The sequence below is a fragment of the Xiphophorus maculatus genome, chromosome 9, assembly GCF_002775205.1.
Source record: "Xiphophorus maculatus strain JP 163 A chromosome 9, X_maculatus-5.0-male, whole genome shotgun sequence".
Classification (NCBI taxonomy): Eukaryota; Metazoa; Chordata; class Actinopteri; order Cyprinodontiformes; family Poeciliidae; genus Xiphophorus; species Xiphophorus maculatus.
In genome coordinates, this window is record NC_036451.1 from 4,567,340 (window position 1) to 4,582,883 (window position 15,544).

Here is a 15,544-nt window from a genome sequence, read left to right on the forward strand (position 1 = left end):
ACAGATTGGTGTATAACTTTTACTTTTACATAATAAGACTTAGCAGCAGTGAATGGGATGGATCTTTTCTTTGACGCTGGAACGGCTTCCAGGGGTTAAGAGTCACGTTGACATTTCAGACCCACAACTTTCAGACTGCAAGACAACCTTTCCACCCACTGAGCCACAGTAGACAATATTTTCAGTCATAAATCAACTAAAATAAAGGAGTATCAGCTTAATTTATGTTTTGGAGTTTTAAAGCGAAACTCCAGAAAGCCACTCGTCCAAGTCAAAAGGCAAATGAATGGTAGCAACTGGAATGTGTATGCAAATGTTGTACAGTCCCCAAATATTTAGGAAAGATTAGCATATTTCCAAAACATAAAGCATAGAGTTTGTTTGCATTTTCCTCAATGTTCTGAATGAGTCAGGAAAGACTACACCTTACACAACCAGTTTTCTATCAACACACCTCCAAGCAATAGCAAGATTTTGAATAACTAAGATTTGGACCACAGTCTGCAAATTCGTCAGGTAAAACTTTATTTGATTATTGGAAAGTTCGATGTATTTTTAAAATATATAAACCGTTTTCTTATAAATAAGATTTTTGTATTGCAAGACACAAAGCTATTTCCATACACAGAAAAAAATACATTGCTGCATAGCTTTGACTGTCCTCATTAGTGATGAAGACATTATTGAATGTCATAACTAATAAAAGACAGTGAGAATGGCATGTTTAGAACTATCACCTGATAAAAATGTATTATATGATCAAACAGCTTTTACATAATGTAGAGCGGTAGCAATTATTTGAAATACTGGTAAAATTTTAGACTGAATGAATTCAGCAAAGACATGTTTCACCTTTGAAATGTTGTCACATGCATTAATTTGGAAGAACTTTTCTAATTTTTGCTTATCTGGGGATGCAGAAAAGTGTTGTAGTACATGCCTGCCGAGAATTGCATGCCCTGTCGCAGGAACACGCATTGCTCTAAACTCTTGCATATTGATGAGAAAACTACAGTGGCCCTGAGGTGCAAACCATTTCAACAAATTCAAAAACACAACAATATTAACATAGCACAATTACAAATTGCAACAACACAACAACATTAATACCGCACAATTACAAATTACAAAAACACAACATTAACGAAGCACAGTTACAAATTACAAAAACGCAACAACATTAACGAAGCACAATTACAAATTACAAAAACACAACATTAACGAAGCACAATTACAAATTGTGAATTCTAGCGGTGAATTCTAGGGGTGCACTGATTTATCGGCCAAGTTGATTTATCAGCCCCGATTTCCTTAATTTTGGGAGATCGGTGATCGGCCGATACTGACATGTGAAGCCAATCTTATCCCCCAATCTTATCTACCTCAGCAAAGGTCTGAAAATCAGTCACTGTCCTCTTGTGCTCTGCTGTGTGAGAGGTTTGACTGATAGACCGGCCCACCAGGTCATGGTTGCAGTTAACCACTGTTGCCAAAAGCAATTTTTAGTGACATTTCAGACAAAAAATGTTTTATTCTCAATAAAGCAATAATATTGGTTTGCTACTAATTGTCAACACAAGTTTAAAAAAAAATGTACTACGTCGATGTGCAGTGGAATTTGGTGTTTTGGTTCAGTTAGAAAAAAGGCGACCCTAAACTGCGCGCACCGACACCGATGCTGTTGTTTATAAATCATTCTGCTGCTTGTGGGCTCAGTGTTGGCGCTCAAGACGTAACCGACAGAATCCGGTTAAAGGATTTAACCGGATCAAAATAAAAGATCCTCCAGACTCAACACATAAAACGGAAGTATTTAATTATTTTTTGTGCAGCCCGGTACCAATTGGTCCACAGACTTTTACTGGTCCCGCGGCCCGGGGGTTGGGGACCACTGCTTTATAGTACAAACCACAGGAAAGTAGCAATATAAATTATCTTATTATTTATGATCTTTCCATGATGACAGCTACCTTACCTGCCTCCCCTGACCGCAGGTCACTGAACTGTTTCCCCCCAGTTAAAATGTGGTTTGTAATAAAATGGAACAAACCACAAGACAGCTCTGAAGTTGCAGGATGCTTCTGCTAAACAGTAACCATAGAGACAATATAAGGAAGAAATTGTCAACCAAATTAGAAAAACAGTAATGGACCTTAAATATCTTATGTAGTAGCTTGTAATCTTTCTGTCAGTATGTTTAAATTCCCAACAGTTTTCAGTTATAAATATTTATTATTGGCAATAATAAACAAATACTCATCTGAAAGTGTTGATTAGCTCTACTCAAAAGGTGTCAGCCCAGGACTCTGACATTTGTTGTTCTGAGGATTTTTGTTGCATTATCAACCTATAGGTGGCAGTGAGTTGAAAATTAATCAGTACCTCCAGCAGTCTGCGACACACAGCAACCACTATTAAAACTGTCTTAATTTAGCAAAATGCTTCAGGAGATTATTAACTGGAGAATAAAGAATATATTGTATGATTTTCAGTACTGAGTACTATCTCTTTATTCTGAATGCTGAATACACTAATTTTACAGAGTGAGAGTTCACAGTTTGTGTCTCAGTTATAACATCTGATGGAAAATAAACTTTTGACAGACTACTATAATTAAGAATATTAAGTTCTCTGCATCTTACTATTACTATAAGCAAAATTTAAAAAACAAAAATCTACAAATAAGTCAAACTTTTTCAGCGATAAAACAAGTGATAAATAAAAGGAAAGTTGATTTCAAAAACAAACACTGAAAGAGACTGTAGAAAAACTGCAGAAAATGAAACTGGGTCAAACATAACTGGTTCATGCAAAGATACAGGAAGAAATGTTTAAAACTGGTTCCCCACCACGGGTGTGGCACACCATGACAAAATGTGAGAAATGTCAACTACAATAAAAGATAATGGTGAAAAGTTTTTCTCAGATGAAGAGAATATTTTCTTTCCCAGATCTGACCAATCATGTTCGAACTGCTGAACCTTCTTCTGTTGGCAGAATTGTCATTAAGAAAACCTACTAATTCAAAGAAGTCCCTGCTTCAGATGTCCTGTAGTCTCGCTTCTGACCTCTGTGTTAGTGACGACATTACAGAAGATTAGCTTGTCATTGATAATGAACAAACTTGATCATTATCAATGCATACAAGCAGAGACAATGAATAGAGGATGCTGTTGTCACCCAGCCCTGATTCATATCACTACTATCCACATGATGATAAATGTAATAAATGTGCAGTATTACTCTTCTTGGATTATTCATCTGCATGTAATACAATCCAAGTGGATATCTCAGTAAAACAAAAATGATGGAAAAGGAAATAAATTAATTTTAGATTCACTGACATGCCTCTGTCATAGAGACAGAAACTTAATTCAACCATCTGCTGTCAACCAATGCTGGGACTTCCTGGGAAATTAAATGTTCAGCTTCTTTGTTCATGTTTTATGAAGATGAAAACATCTTCATAAAATGTTTATGAAGGCATAAACATTTTATGCCTTCATAAAAGGCATAAAATGTCTTTTATGAAGGCATAAAAGGCCTTTTATGCCTTTTATGTATAAAAAAGGCATAAAAGTCTGTTTTATTGAGGTTCTCTTGATATATATACAGTATATATATATACTGTATATATGTATATATATTCAGTGTTTTGATTTTTGAAATATTTAATTGCATGCAGACTTAGATTGAATGACCGATAGATCACAGGTACTGCAGCATGTTTTGTGAGTCACCAGACAAAGCAAACTTTTCCCTGAACTGCACATTCACTGATACCTACGAGGCGCAAGGACCGTTTCCCGCAAGAGCAGGTAAATATTTCAGTATGCATGCCTGGCTAAACTTTTATACACATACTTCTAAATGTATACATGTAAAAAATGATCTTTACTAGACAGTAAAGATGAAATACTTGCTAGATAAATTTATTATAGTTATTACAATTGTATTGTTTTAGAGTTATACTGTAACTTTGTATTTCAAATTGTTAAATGATTTAGTTTTTTGTAGTTCTGTGTCTGTCAGAAGGTAAAAGGTCAAGAGTAACAACATGATTAAATTGCAATAGAACACATTAAAGGTTAGACATTAAGTTTAATTTTAGCTTGTAGAGAGAGATATCTGTGTACTTCAAAATAATCTTCAACATGTATCCGACTTTTGATTATCATCTCTGCTTTCAGTTACTATTAATTAAACGAAAATAAGTGAAAGTGATACAAAATGAAGATGTTAAGGTAGAAATTTCTTAAATTGATTAGCTTGGAGCCCATTTAATTTTTAACATCACTTTGGCTTCTTTGAGCCATATTTACTTTTTAAGAGAGAAGAAAAATAGTTTCTGGTGAGTAGTGTGATATTTTTACTTCATCCTGTTGCTGAGCTTTAAATTTCATTCTCTGTTCCTATGTTTGATTAATTTGCTTTACACACAGATTTCAGATTCTTTACATTTTAAATATAGATCTTTCAACCTATGTGTTTGACTATGTTACAAAATGAGATTCTAAAATTTCAATTGTGGAAACTGGTTGTTTTTGGATCGTTGCAGTGAAATTTTAAACAGACAACAGGATCTGTGTGAGGAGTGTGGATTGTAATCTGTTGGGTTTCTAAAGTCGACAAATAGCTATTTAGCTACTAAAACATCAAGGTACATCAAGGAGTCATCTCATCTGTTTAAAGATTCCTCTTTTAAGTCTTTAATCCCTAGTTGTTAATTAGTGTATGTTCAGCAAACTTGTTGAGCTAGCTTGTCGCATAAGATTAGCCATACTAATTGACAATAAACAGAAAAGAAAATGGGACAAAATTCCTGAAGGACTTCTTTGCCCACAGATTAATAAATCATGAAGTCTCATCGGCAGTAAGTCCATTGTTTCCTTAATTAATGTTCCAAGGTTGAATTTATTCTTGGTGAAAATGTTTAGAAAGTGACATTTGACAACAGTGTCTTTACCTCAAACAATAATCAGCTGAAATAGGACAGGTAGCATGATGTACCACAGGAGACACAATGGATTTCTATAGCAAAATAAATGCTATCAACTTTGATTCCTGCTGCATAGTCATCTTTGTCCCAAAATAAATTGTACATTTTTAGATATTGTGTTAGCGTGTTGTTTTGCAGAAAACCTTTGGGTTGATTCAGGTTTTCTCATCACGGAAGGTTGTAGTTCAGAGTTTGTAGCCGGACTTCAGGACAGGATGGCAGAAACATCCCTAAACAAACGGGTCTCTTTGACTGCTTTGAAGATGTCAATACTTTTAAGAGTGACAATTTTATTTTTGTTCAAATTATATAAATTAGCCCTCTAGGCACCTAAGACTATTTCATCACTATGTTTGTTTATTCCCCAGGTTGCTATGGCTTCTGGTGCTGCCCTGGCCTAGCCTGTACTGTTTCAGGAAGATTTGGAGAGAACTACTGTTTGCCTTTATGTGACATTCTGACTCCTTCTGTATGTGTAGCCTGTGGGGTTCCTATGGGTGCCCCCCGCTGCGGCATTGTATATGAGGGCTTCCATTCGTAACAAACGTGGAGTAGCGGTATGACATATTTTACACTCACCTAAACTAATTTTGATGTAAAAGTGCACAGTTATGAAAAGTTTTCATGTGCTTGCTTCCAGGGTTCCCTCTGCGGAGACATATTCGCTTCCTGTTTCTGTGTCTGGTGCTCCTGGTGTCAGATGCACCGCAAGCTAAAGGAGCACATTCCTGTTGTTGTTGTGATGCAGCAGCCCATGACACCGCATGGTCCAACTGTGGTCAACGTGCATGCTAATCCTGTCATGATGTTTCAATCCAAATTCTGCTCCACCTCCTCGTGGTTTTCAAAATACTGCTCAAGGCCCTGTTGGGTTTCCAAACGCTCCTCAAAGCACTAATTTCAGCCTCTTGTGTCCATGACCTTGTTCACTTGGTCACTGCCCAAAACTCATGACTAGATGGAAAGTAGGAAAGTAGATTGACCTGTAAATCAAAAGTTCTCCTTTTGGCTCAGCTCCCTCTCAACAGATCACAAAGACACACATAGCTGAATCTACCCTCTCTTTCACCATGTTGAACCCTATTGTAGTCACCAAGATCAACAAGTATGCCTACTCCTGTACGGTGCCTTTGAGCAGGGTGAAAGAGTGCTCTATTTCGCAGCAACAGAATTAGTTTAATCACTTTAATCTTTAATGGCATGGACTGAATTTATGTAGTGTTTTACTAGTCCAAATTTGCCCAATCTCACACCCATATTTTATACACCAATGCATAGATCAGTAGGCACAAATGTGACAATGGAACTCTAATCAAACCCACCACTTTCAGATTGCAAGACAACTACTCCACCCACTGAGCCACAGTAAACTGCTTTCAGTCATATGTCAACTACAACGATAGCAAAGGAGTCTGTTTAATTTGTGTTCTGAGGTTTTAAAGCGAAAGTTAAGATTACAAATCCTGCAAGTCAAAAGGCAAATGAACTGCAGCAACTGGATTGAGTATGCAAATATTGCCCGGTCCCTCAAGCATATGGGGGACAGATTAGCATATGTCCTCCATATGCTTGAGGGACTGTGCAACATTCGAGTTTGGTATGGTCAGGGAATACCACACCTACACAACCAGTATTCTGTCAACTCGCCACCAAGTGATAGCAAGACTTTGGATAACGAAGATTTGGACCACAGTCTGTCGGTTTTTCAGGTAAACTTTTGCTTGGTTATTGGAAAGTTTGATATATTTTTAAAACATATGCAACAAACTGTTTTCTCATTAATTGGATTTCAGGATTACAAGACAGAAAGCTATTTCAATAATCAGAAATAATTACCGTTGAAAAGTTTTACCTTTCTGCATTAGTGATGAAGAGATTCTTGAATGTCATCACTTATCGCAACTGACCAATCAGCCAGTACTCTGACAATACTGACAGTATGTCATAGAAAACACGCTGCAGTCAGAGAGACAGCCGTCACCCAGAATATACAGAGGGCCAAATACAATTTATTACATCTCCAAAATCAAAAAGGAGTGATTTTGGATCATGGACTGCAGCCCACCTGGAACTACCACGTTAGTCAACAGCATGAAGGTAACATCCCAGTTTTTCTCATAAGGATACTTACTGATAGCTCCGTGCTATCGACTCACGGCTGACGGCTAAGCATCAAATAAACACAACTCAGTTAAATTAAAATAACAATGCTAAACAACTAATCATTTCCATATCAATAAGTGAAGGTAGTTATGCTGGATTTTATGCATGTAGATTCCAATGATAGCTCTACGGCAGCATGAAAACAGACTGCGCTAACTGCTATATTGGCATTTAAACACTGTTTCATACTACTGTTTATTTCTAAGCATTTTCCTGAAGGCAGATTTTCACAAGCCAGTATTATTTGGGCAATTACTCACCCATTTTGTCCCGCAGCGTTCACACTTGTATCCAATCAGACTTTTGTCCCTCATTTGTCCTCTTGGGCTTTATTACTGATTTCTCCGTTATTTCCCGCTAATAACCTTACAGACCTGACGTAGGGCTAGTTACAGAATTTTCTCACCTGCCGTCTTTGCCTCAGTGTTGGTTTATAAGGCAAAAATGACTCAAAAAATGTATAGGGTAACCATTGAGGTCCGTTAGTCTGCCTTAATAACAGTGTAGTTGTCGGAGGACTGCTCTACTTCCGCAAGGGGGCGGAGCCGGCGTCAAGTCAATTTTGACCATGTTTTAGACGAATCACTCATCAGCATGAGTGATTCAAATGAATGACATCAGGTGCAATACAAAGAGTCAGTCACTGACTCAATTATCCTTCGTAAAAGGATATACAAAATAAAAAGTAGACTAAATGAATTCAGTAATGATATGTTACATCCTTGAGCAATAAGAAATATTGACAAGCATTAATACTTGAGAATCTACCTCACCAAATACTTTTTTACTCTTACTTGAGTAATTTCTTGGATATTCTTACTAGTACTTGAGTAAGAATATGTTGATGTAGTGCTACTCTTCCTTGAATACGATTTAATCATCTCTGATTTAATGTCAATTAAAAATTTAACTGTTAAACTGTTTAATTTCCTGAATACAGTGAGGATTTAAAATCTAGGTTCTATCATCTGATGGCAGACCAACCCCTGACTGACTGGGATAGTGGTCTCTGTGACTGCGGCGAGGATGCACAAGCTTGTAAGAGTCTATCCTTGTTTCTTATACATCAACTACAAGGATTAAATGCTTATAATATCCCATGATTGCTGTGTTTCTGTGTGTTCACATGTTTTTCAGGTTGCTATGGTTTCTGGTGCGGGCCATGCCTGGCCTGCACTGTTTCAGGCAGATTTGGAGAGAACCGTTGTCTCCCCTTATGTGATATGTGTGTTGATAAAATGATCTCTCCAGCAGCCCTGTCTCTGAGAGTCGCCATGAGACACAAATATGGTATCAAGGTATGGTAAGATGACATGTGAATGACATACAGTACATGCCCGACAAATAAAACTGACTCATTGTGTTCCTTTGTAGGGTTCCCTTTGCGAGGACATTGCTGTGTCCTGCTGCTGCCCAACGTGTGTCTGGTGTCAGATGTATCGCGAGTTAAAATATCGCAAAAAGTCCCCCGTCGTCATCAACATGCAGGTGCAACCTTATGTCAACATGCAGCCTCATCCAATGATGGCAGTTCCTGCTCAGCCTGTTTTCGACAGATAAGCAGAAATCATCCAGGCTTCCTTTTGATTTTCATCATCATCACAATATTTAACATTATCACCAACTTTGCGAGATATTTTAATTTTATGTATCCTAGTTTGGACTAAATAAATAGGTTCAGGAGGGTCTAGAGAAATTCATCCAAGCGTTTATCTTTGGTTGCATTGATTACTGCAACAGTGTCTTGACAGATCTGCCTAAAAAAATCATTCTGACAGCTGCAGCTGATTGAGAACACTGCTCCTCGTGTTCCCATTAAAACCATTAAGATAGAGCAAATCACCCAGTCCCTAAAGTCCTTAAACTGGCTCCCTGTAGCTCAGAGAATAGACTTTAAAATTCTACCAGACCTCTCAGGTCTTCTGTTCATGGTCTGCTCTGCATCCCCAGAGCTTGAACCAAACAGAAAGAAGCAGCATTCGGCTTCTATGCACCACAAATCTGGAATAAACTTCCAGAAAAGTACAAAACAGCTGAAACAATGAGTTCCTTTAAATCTAGACTAAAAACCCATTTGTTTAGAATTGCTTTTGAAACATCATAATATCAAACATTTATCAACATTCCTATGTGTAATGATGACACTTGACAAAATGTAGCTCTTCAATTGTTGACTGTGTTCTCTGACTTTTTATTTTTGTGTTTTTATGATGTAAAGTACTTTCAACTACTTTGTTTCTAAAACATTCCATGCAAATAAACTTGATTGACTTGATTGGTTGTCTAGTTCTTGAGGCAGGTATTTGTGCATTTGGACTAACAACAAGTAGTTCATGAGTTCATCTGACATTCTTACACAAGGTCAAGGTCTTACACAAAATACCTTCATGGGCTAGAAAGTTGTAAGTTTACCAACTAAACCTTTTACTTTATTTTATAATTATAAATTAGAAAAACAGTGACAAAAAGTAGCCATTGAATTTATCTGCTGGAAAGTGAACATTTTCTTTTAAACACAATTCAGTTTAAGCCAAAGTCACTAAAATTTTCTCTTGAACTCCTTTAATATAATATAGTGCCTGTGGCAGACTGAATACAATATCCACATTATTTTAAAAGTTGCATTGGAACATGCATCCTAGCAGCAGCATCTCTATTTGCCTGCAGATTTGCATGTCACCTTTACATATGGGCTTGGCTCAGGTGATCTAGTTTGTCGTCACATTAAAAACAGAGGATTTAGTGTGAAAAAGACGAGCTGGTAGTATTCAAATAGACTGTGTACTTGTTCAAAGTTGGATGAAGAAATGTTCTAAATGTATTATTTTTAGTGAATAGAACATTTATTACAGTCTGAAGCATGTTAACTAAAATTTCAGGTGTCTGGAAAGTCTTCTAAGCACTTTCTTGTTTTATGTTAGGTGTAGCATAATAATGTGTATTAAAATTCATTTTTAACTTGGGAAGAAAAACAATAAATGAAAGGATCATTACTATGCATTCATCCATCCATTATCATGCACGCATGTGGGAATTTTTTTGTGAGCATTATCTTACCAGTGATTTCCCGGAAAAAAGGAAACTTGACAGTCACACAATGAATTTCTTTAGTTTGGACCTTCTGGCACAACTTTATCCTTTAGGTATAACAAAGTGAAAATATTGCAAAAGTGCAGAACATTTTGTGAAACTTCATAAAACCAGCATTTACAGATAGTCAGAATTTTACACATGTGCCATGTTCAAGAATATCACATTACTTTCCAGTTTTCATTGGCTTAGTTAAACTATTTTTTTACAAGGTGGAAGGATTATAAAACATACAGCTAGAATGATTTTAAGCTAGATCTGGAGTCTTCGCATCCCCAGAGACCATTGTGAAAGGTCCAAGTAGCCACTTGAGGCTGAAGAGCCACATGATGCAGATCCCTGAACACATTTAAGCAGCACAGCAACATTTAGAAATGCAAAAGGAGTTGTGATTAACTAAACCTCATATTTGTTCAAACTGTGTGTATTTAGGTTTTGACTTTAACTAAAACATGTTGATGCCGGTGAATAAGAACAAACCAGTTTGTGATTATTTCTTCACAGTTTCTCAATCATGGAAGCTAAGTTTTTGCTTTGCAGCTAAAGGGTTCTAGGTGTGACCTTTCTGGGTTTTTATACATGAAGTTTGTATGTTTTCCAATGTGTCTATTGGTTCTCTGGGTATTCTGGCTTCCACCCACAGTCCAAAAACACGATTCTTAACCTAACTGTGCTAGTTTAATTGGTTACTCTAAACTGTCCTAAGTCTGAGTGAGTGCAGCATGGCTGTTTGTTGTGTGTGTCTCATTGCTTCCCATGGGATGGACAGGCAGTCTTCTGGAGACAGACACCAGCTTAGAGTTCAGATGGGGCCTACAAAAACAACCCGGCCCGACCCGAGTCCAAGTGCTTTGTGTCTGAACCCTATCAGACCTGATTGATTTACTTTGATTACAGTCTGAAGTAAACCCGACATATATTAGTGAAGATTTAACAAGATTTGTTACAGTCTGATTAACTTCTGCACCCTACTTATTTTCTTTATTTCCTCAACAGGTAAACTATATATCCTCCGTTATAATAAGTTAGTTGATTGGTGTGGGCGGGACAGGGGCTCCCTGGCTCCTGGTCACATGGATGCCTGTGTGCCAGGTGTGGGCGCCTTTTCTGCATCCCTAGCCTGATATGGGTGGGCCACGGGTCTTGGTGGCTGAGGCTTAGTGGGCTATTGTTGTGTGGTTCTGGGTGGGAAGGAATAGGTTTTGGGTCTAAGGGATTTGGGTTATACCTGGATGGATCATAGGCATTTTAAGGCTGCCTATGCCAGTAATGCACATCTCACACACACACATTTGTATTTCTATCCATATTAGGACTTTGTATTGACCTTCAATCATTTTAGTAACTGCATTTATGCCTAACCCAAACAGTTTTTCTAACAATAACCAATAGTAGTATATACATAACCCTAACCTTAACCAAAATCTAATTCATATAATACTTCTAACCCAAAATAATAACCTCATTTGTTTCTGAAAAATAAACCATACATTTTCATGTCTTGTATTACAGTGCGTTGCATGGCAGGAAACTTTAGAGCTGACTGAATTTTTCCTGGTCACACGAAGCTTCAGGATAAGATGACAGAAACTCCCCTAAAAGAATGGAAGAGTGGTCTCTTTGACTGCTTTGAAGATGTCAGTACTTGTAAGAGACATTATCTCTTTTCTTTAAAATTAAATGAGTCTTCTAGTCATCTTGTATCATTTTATCACTATTAATCACTATGTTTGTATGTTCCCCAGGTTGCTATGGCTTCTGGTGCTGCCCTTTCCTAACCTGCACTGTTTCAAGAAGATTTGGAGAGCAGACTTGTCTGCCTGTATGTGACATGCTGACTTCTGCTACAGTTCTAATGTGTGGGGTTCCTGTGATTATCCCCCCTGTAACGTTGTCTTTGAGGGCTTCCATTCGTAACAAACGTGGATTAAAGGTATGATGTATTTTAGACTCACCTGACCTTACTTTGAAATGCAATAATTTAATGCGTTTTACTGTGTTTCCTTTAAGGGTTCCCTCTGCAACGACATTTTAATTTCCTGTTGCTGTATCTGGTGCTCCTGGTGTCAGATGCATCGTGAGCTAAAGGAGGGAACGCCTCTCGTTATTGTGGCGCAGCAGCCCCAGACGCTGCAGCCCCCAACTGTGATCAACGTGCAGGCTAATCCTATCATGATGGTTAATCAAAACTCTGCTCCACCTCCTGGTGGTTTTCAAAACCCTGCTCAAGGCCCTGTTGGGTTTCAAAACTCTCCTCAAAATCCTGGTGGGTTTCAAAATCCTCCTTCATATCCTGGTGGGTTTCAAAATCTTCCTTCATATCCTGGTGGGTTTCAAAATCTTCCTCCAAATCCTGGTGGATTTCAAAAACCTCTTTAAAATCCTGGTGGGTTTCAAAATCTTCCTCCACCTCCTGGTGGTTTTCAAAACCCTGCTCAAGGCCCTGTTGGGTTTCAAAACTCTCCTCAAAATCCTGGTGGGTTTCAAAATCCTCCTTCATATCCTGGTGGGTTTCAAAATCTTCCTCCAAATCCTGGTGGATTTCAAAAACCTCTTTAAAATCCTGGTGGGTTTCAAAATCTTCCTCCACCTCCTGGTGGTTTTCAAAACCCTGCTCAAGGCCCTGTTGGGTTTCAAAACTCTCCTCAAAATCCTGGTGGGTTTCAAAATCTTCCTCCATATCTTGGTGGGTTTCAAAATCCTCTTTAAAATCCTGGTGGGTTTCAAAATCTTCCTCCAAATCCTGGTGGGTTTCAAAATGCTCTTTAAAATCCTGGTGGGTTTCAAAATCTTCCTCCAAATCCTGGTGGGTTTCAAAATCCTCTTTAAAATCCTGTTGGGTTTCAGAATCCTCTTTAAAATCCTGGTGGGTTTCAAAATCCTTTTTAAAATCCTGGTGGGTTTCAAAATCCTCCTCAAAGAACTCCTGATGAATTTCAAAATTCTCCTCAAACTTCTGATGGGTTTCAAAATCTTCCTGAAAATCTTGCTGGGTTTCAAAATCCTCAAACCCCAGATGGATTTTAAAATCCTTCCCCTGTTGGTTTGAATTCCTAACAAAAATTAAACATATTTGTTAACATTTATGTTCCTCAGATCAGTCGTGAGATCATGTACTTGGGGTGTAATGTTAACTTTATCCAGTAAACTCACTGTCAATGCTTCAAATAAAAGTGAAGAGAGTTGAATATGACTTTGAGTTTATAAGTATATTAACTTTCTTATAAACACTGTATAACTGTTTAATCAATTTGAAATAAAAAACATAAGTCCAATAACAAAAACAATGTATTTGACTGAACCTTATTATTTCTAATTGACCAGTCTTATGCACCTCACTAAAATTTACAAGATTACTTAAAACATTTTTATTATTAAAAACTGTAAATTTCCTTTAATTACAATATTGTACTATACTGATTTTTGAGCTGCCATTTGCCTGACTCCTCACCTAGGATCTGTTTGACATAGAGGAGCATACCATGAAGTCCCTGATAACATAGCTTATATCAGTGGTTCCTAGAGATTTTCTGCACCCCCCCCCCCTATGGATTACAATAAAATCCCCCCCAAAAAAGAAAAAAAAATCAACTGGGCACACACATTGTTCAACCAGACATAAACTTATACACATATTTTGTTTTCAAACTCCACTGAAGTTTATTTCACTCTTCAGGTTGCAACAAAACAAACTACAAACCATCTTTACAGTGTAACACTTTTGTGTAACTGTTTTTTTTTTTCCATTCATCCATACTGCTCCCCCCTCCCTTGCAATGGCACTGCGCCGCCCCTAGAGGGCGCACCCTATTTGGGAACCACTGGCTTAAAGGATCATTGGGAAACTCAAATTCCTCCACCAAATAAGGTGGCACCCCAGCCAGCTATTTGATTCAAAAAATGAAATCTTTGTGACACAGAGTGGCTTTACGTATTTATTTCTGGTAATTTTTATATTTATGGCCTAGGGCTAATGATTTCCTTTTTTTTTTAAATAAGATTTTTATGCAGAAAAAGCTGTGTTTTGCCATGTTTTGTCTATGGAATCATGGGACGTACTATAGTCTTCTTGACAGTTTTTCAGCAGAAAGTCACTGGCACCGTCTGCATAATAATCACAGTTCTTAGGGAATTATATTGAACACCAGAGTTAATCAATTCAGGAGTCAGTATCACATTATAACAAAACAATTCAGTAGAAAATATATCACATTAAACTGAGAAATTTTGTGTTTTAGTGAGATCTCAAAATAAGTTTCTCTGTCAGATTATGACTTCTTAAAAAGGCTTGAAGGAGCTAAGATCTCCCTCTCTGTGTTCCTTCTAGTTGACACTCAAATATCTCACCAGGTGTTGCTGTTTTACTGTTAAGACCTCTCTCATTTAAGCGAGAAAATATTTTGGTTTTGATGAGATATAAAACTTGTTATAAATCACTGTCCAAGTTTTATTTACATAGCTACAAATCTTCTCCCTTATAGAAAAACTGCTCTTAAAATTATTTCTTAGCTCTGCCATTTAAAGATTCTGTAGATTATTTAGCAAAACTAATTAAAGAGACTAATGGAGACTTGAAAGGTGTAACACAACAGATATAATCTGAACATGGCCTACAACTTCTGCATTTTTTGAGTCTAGTCACTTTTGAAATTTAAATTAAATGTAAACAATTTTTACTCTGAAAGTAATCACAGTTAAAGTATCATGCAAGTGATAGTAAGCAAATAAGAAGGCACACCTTCTGACACACCTAGCACTTTTATCAGTTCTATTGTTTTGTACTAAAGACAAAGAATGAAGAAAGACATTCAGTACTTAATGACCTCTTTATGTCAGAAATGTGAAGATGCAGGTTTGGCAGTTTTCAGTGCCCTGTTTTGCGCAGCCACTCAGGGTAAAGATAGAGAAAAGCTGCATGAGTCATGTTTTGTTGCTGCAGTTCTTTCAAGTGCAATTACAATGTTGTTATAACTCTGTATGACAACAGTACACAGCCATCTATTTGGTAATTTAGTATTTTCTGCCCTGTAAGTAAATATGGCATTCATACTAATAAATCACACCACTACCCTATTTGTTCTCAATTTAGCAGCGCCTCCTTGTTTAAGCTGAAAAATTTAAAAATATGCACAGATGGTGTGAAAAAACCCAGCGCTACTGTTTGTTTTTCTAAATGTTGCTGTGCTGCTTAAACCTGTTCCTTGTGTGTGTGCTTTAAGTTTCTTTTAAGTAAATGACTTCATGGTAAATGAAACTAAACATTTCCATTCCACAGGAGAACAATACATTCAG

At 37.2% G+C, this 15,544-nt stretch overlaps 2 protein-coding genes across 3 annotated transcripts; both read left to right on the plus strand.

Annotated features, from left to right (window-relative positions):
• The first annotated feature begins 414 nt into the window (after positions 1 to 414).
• On the plus strand, positions 415 to 12,665 carry LOC111609657 (cell number regulator 10-like). 2 transcript variants are annotated; one of them, XM_023339100.1, is made up of 4 exons: positions 415 to 516; positions 11,765 to 11,899; positions 11,998 to 12,185; positions 12,263 to 12,665. In XM_023339100.1, exons 2-4 carry the CDS (start codon positions 11,833 to 11,835, stop codon positions 12,629 to 12,631), a joined length of 624 nt encoding a protein of 207 aa, XP_023194868.1. In that variant the 5' UTR covers positions 415 to 516; positions 11,765 to 11,832; the 3' UTR covers positions 12,632 to 12,665. The 2 variants fall into 2 exon arrangements, with proteins under 2 accessions (XP_023194868.1, XP_023194869.1); XM_023339101.1 differs by lacking the exon at positions 415 to 516 and adding an exon at positions 11,001 to 11,344.
• On the plus strand, positions 5,905 to 9,437 carry LOC102233246 (cornifelin homolog). The gene is made up of 4 exons (XM_005803915.2): positions 5,905 to 6,708; positions 8,103 to 8,200; positions 8,300 to 8,460; positions 8,537 to 9,437. Exons 1-4 carry the CDS (start codon positions 6,554 to 6,556, stop codon positions 8,720 to 8,722), a joined length of 600 nt encoding a protein of 199 aa, XP_005803972.2. The 5' UTR covers positions 5,905 to 6,553; the 3' UTR covers positions 8,723 to 9,437.
• Positions 12,666 to 15,544: the final 2,879 nt, after the last annotated feature.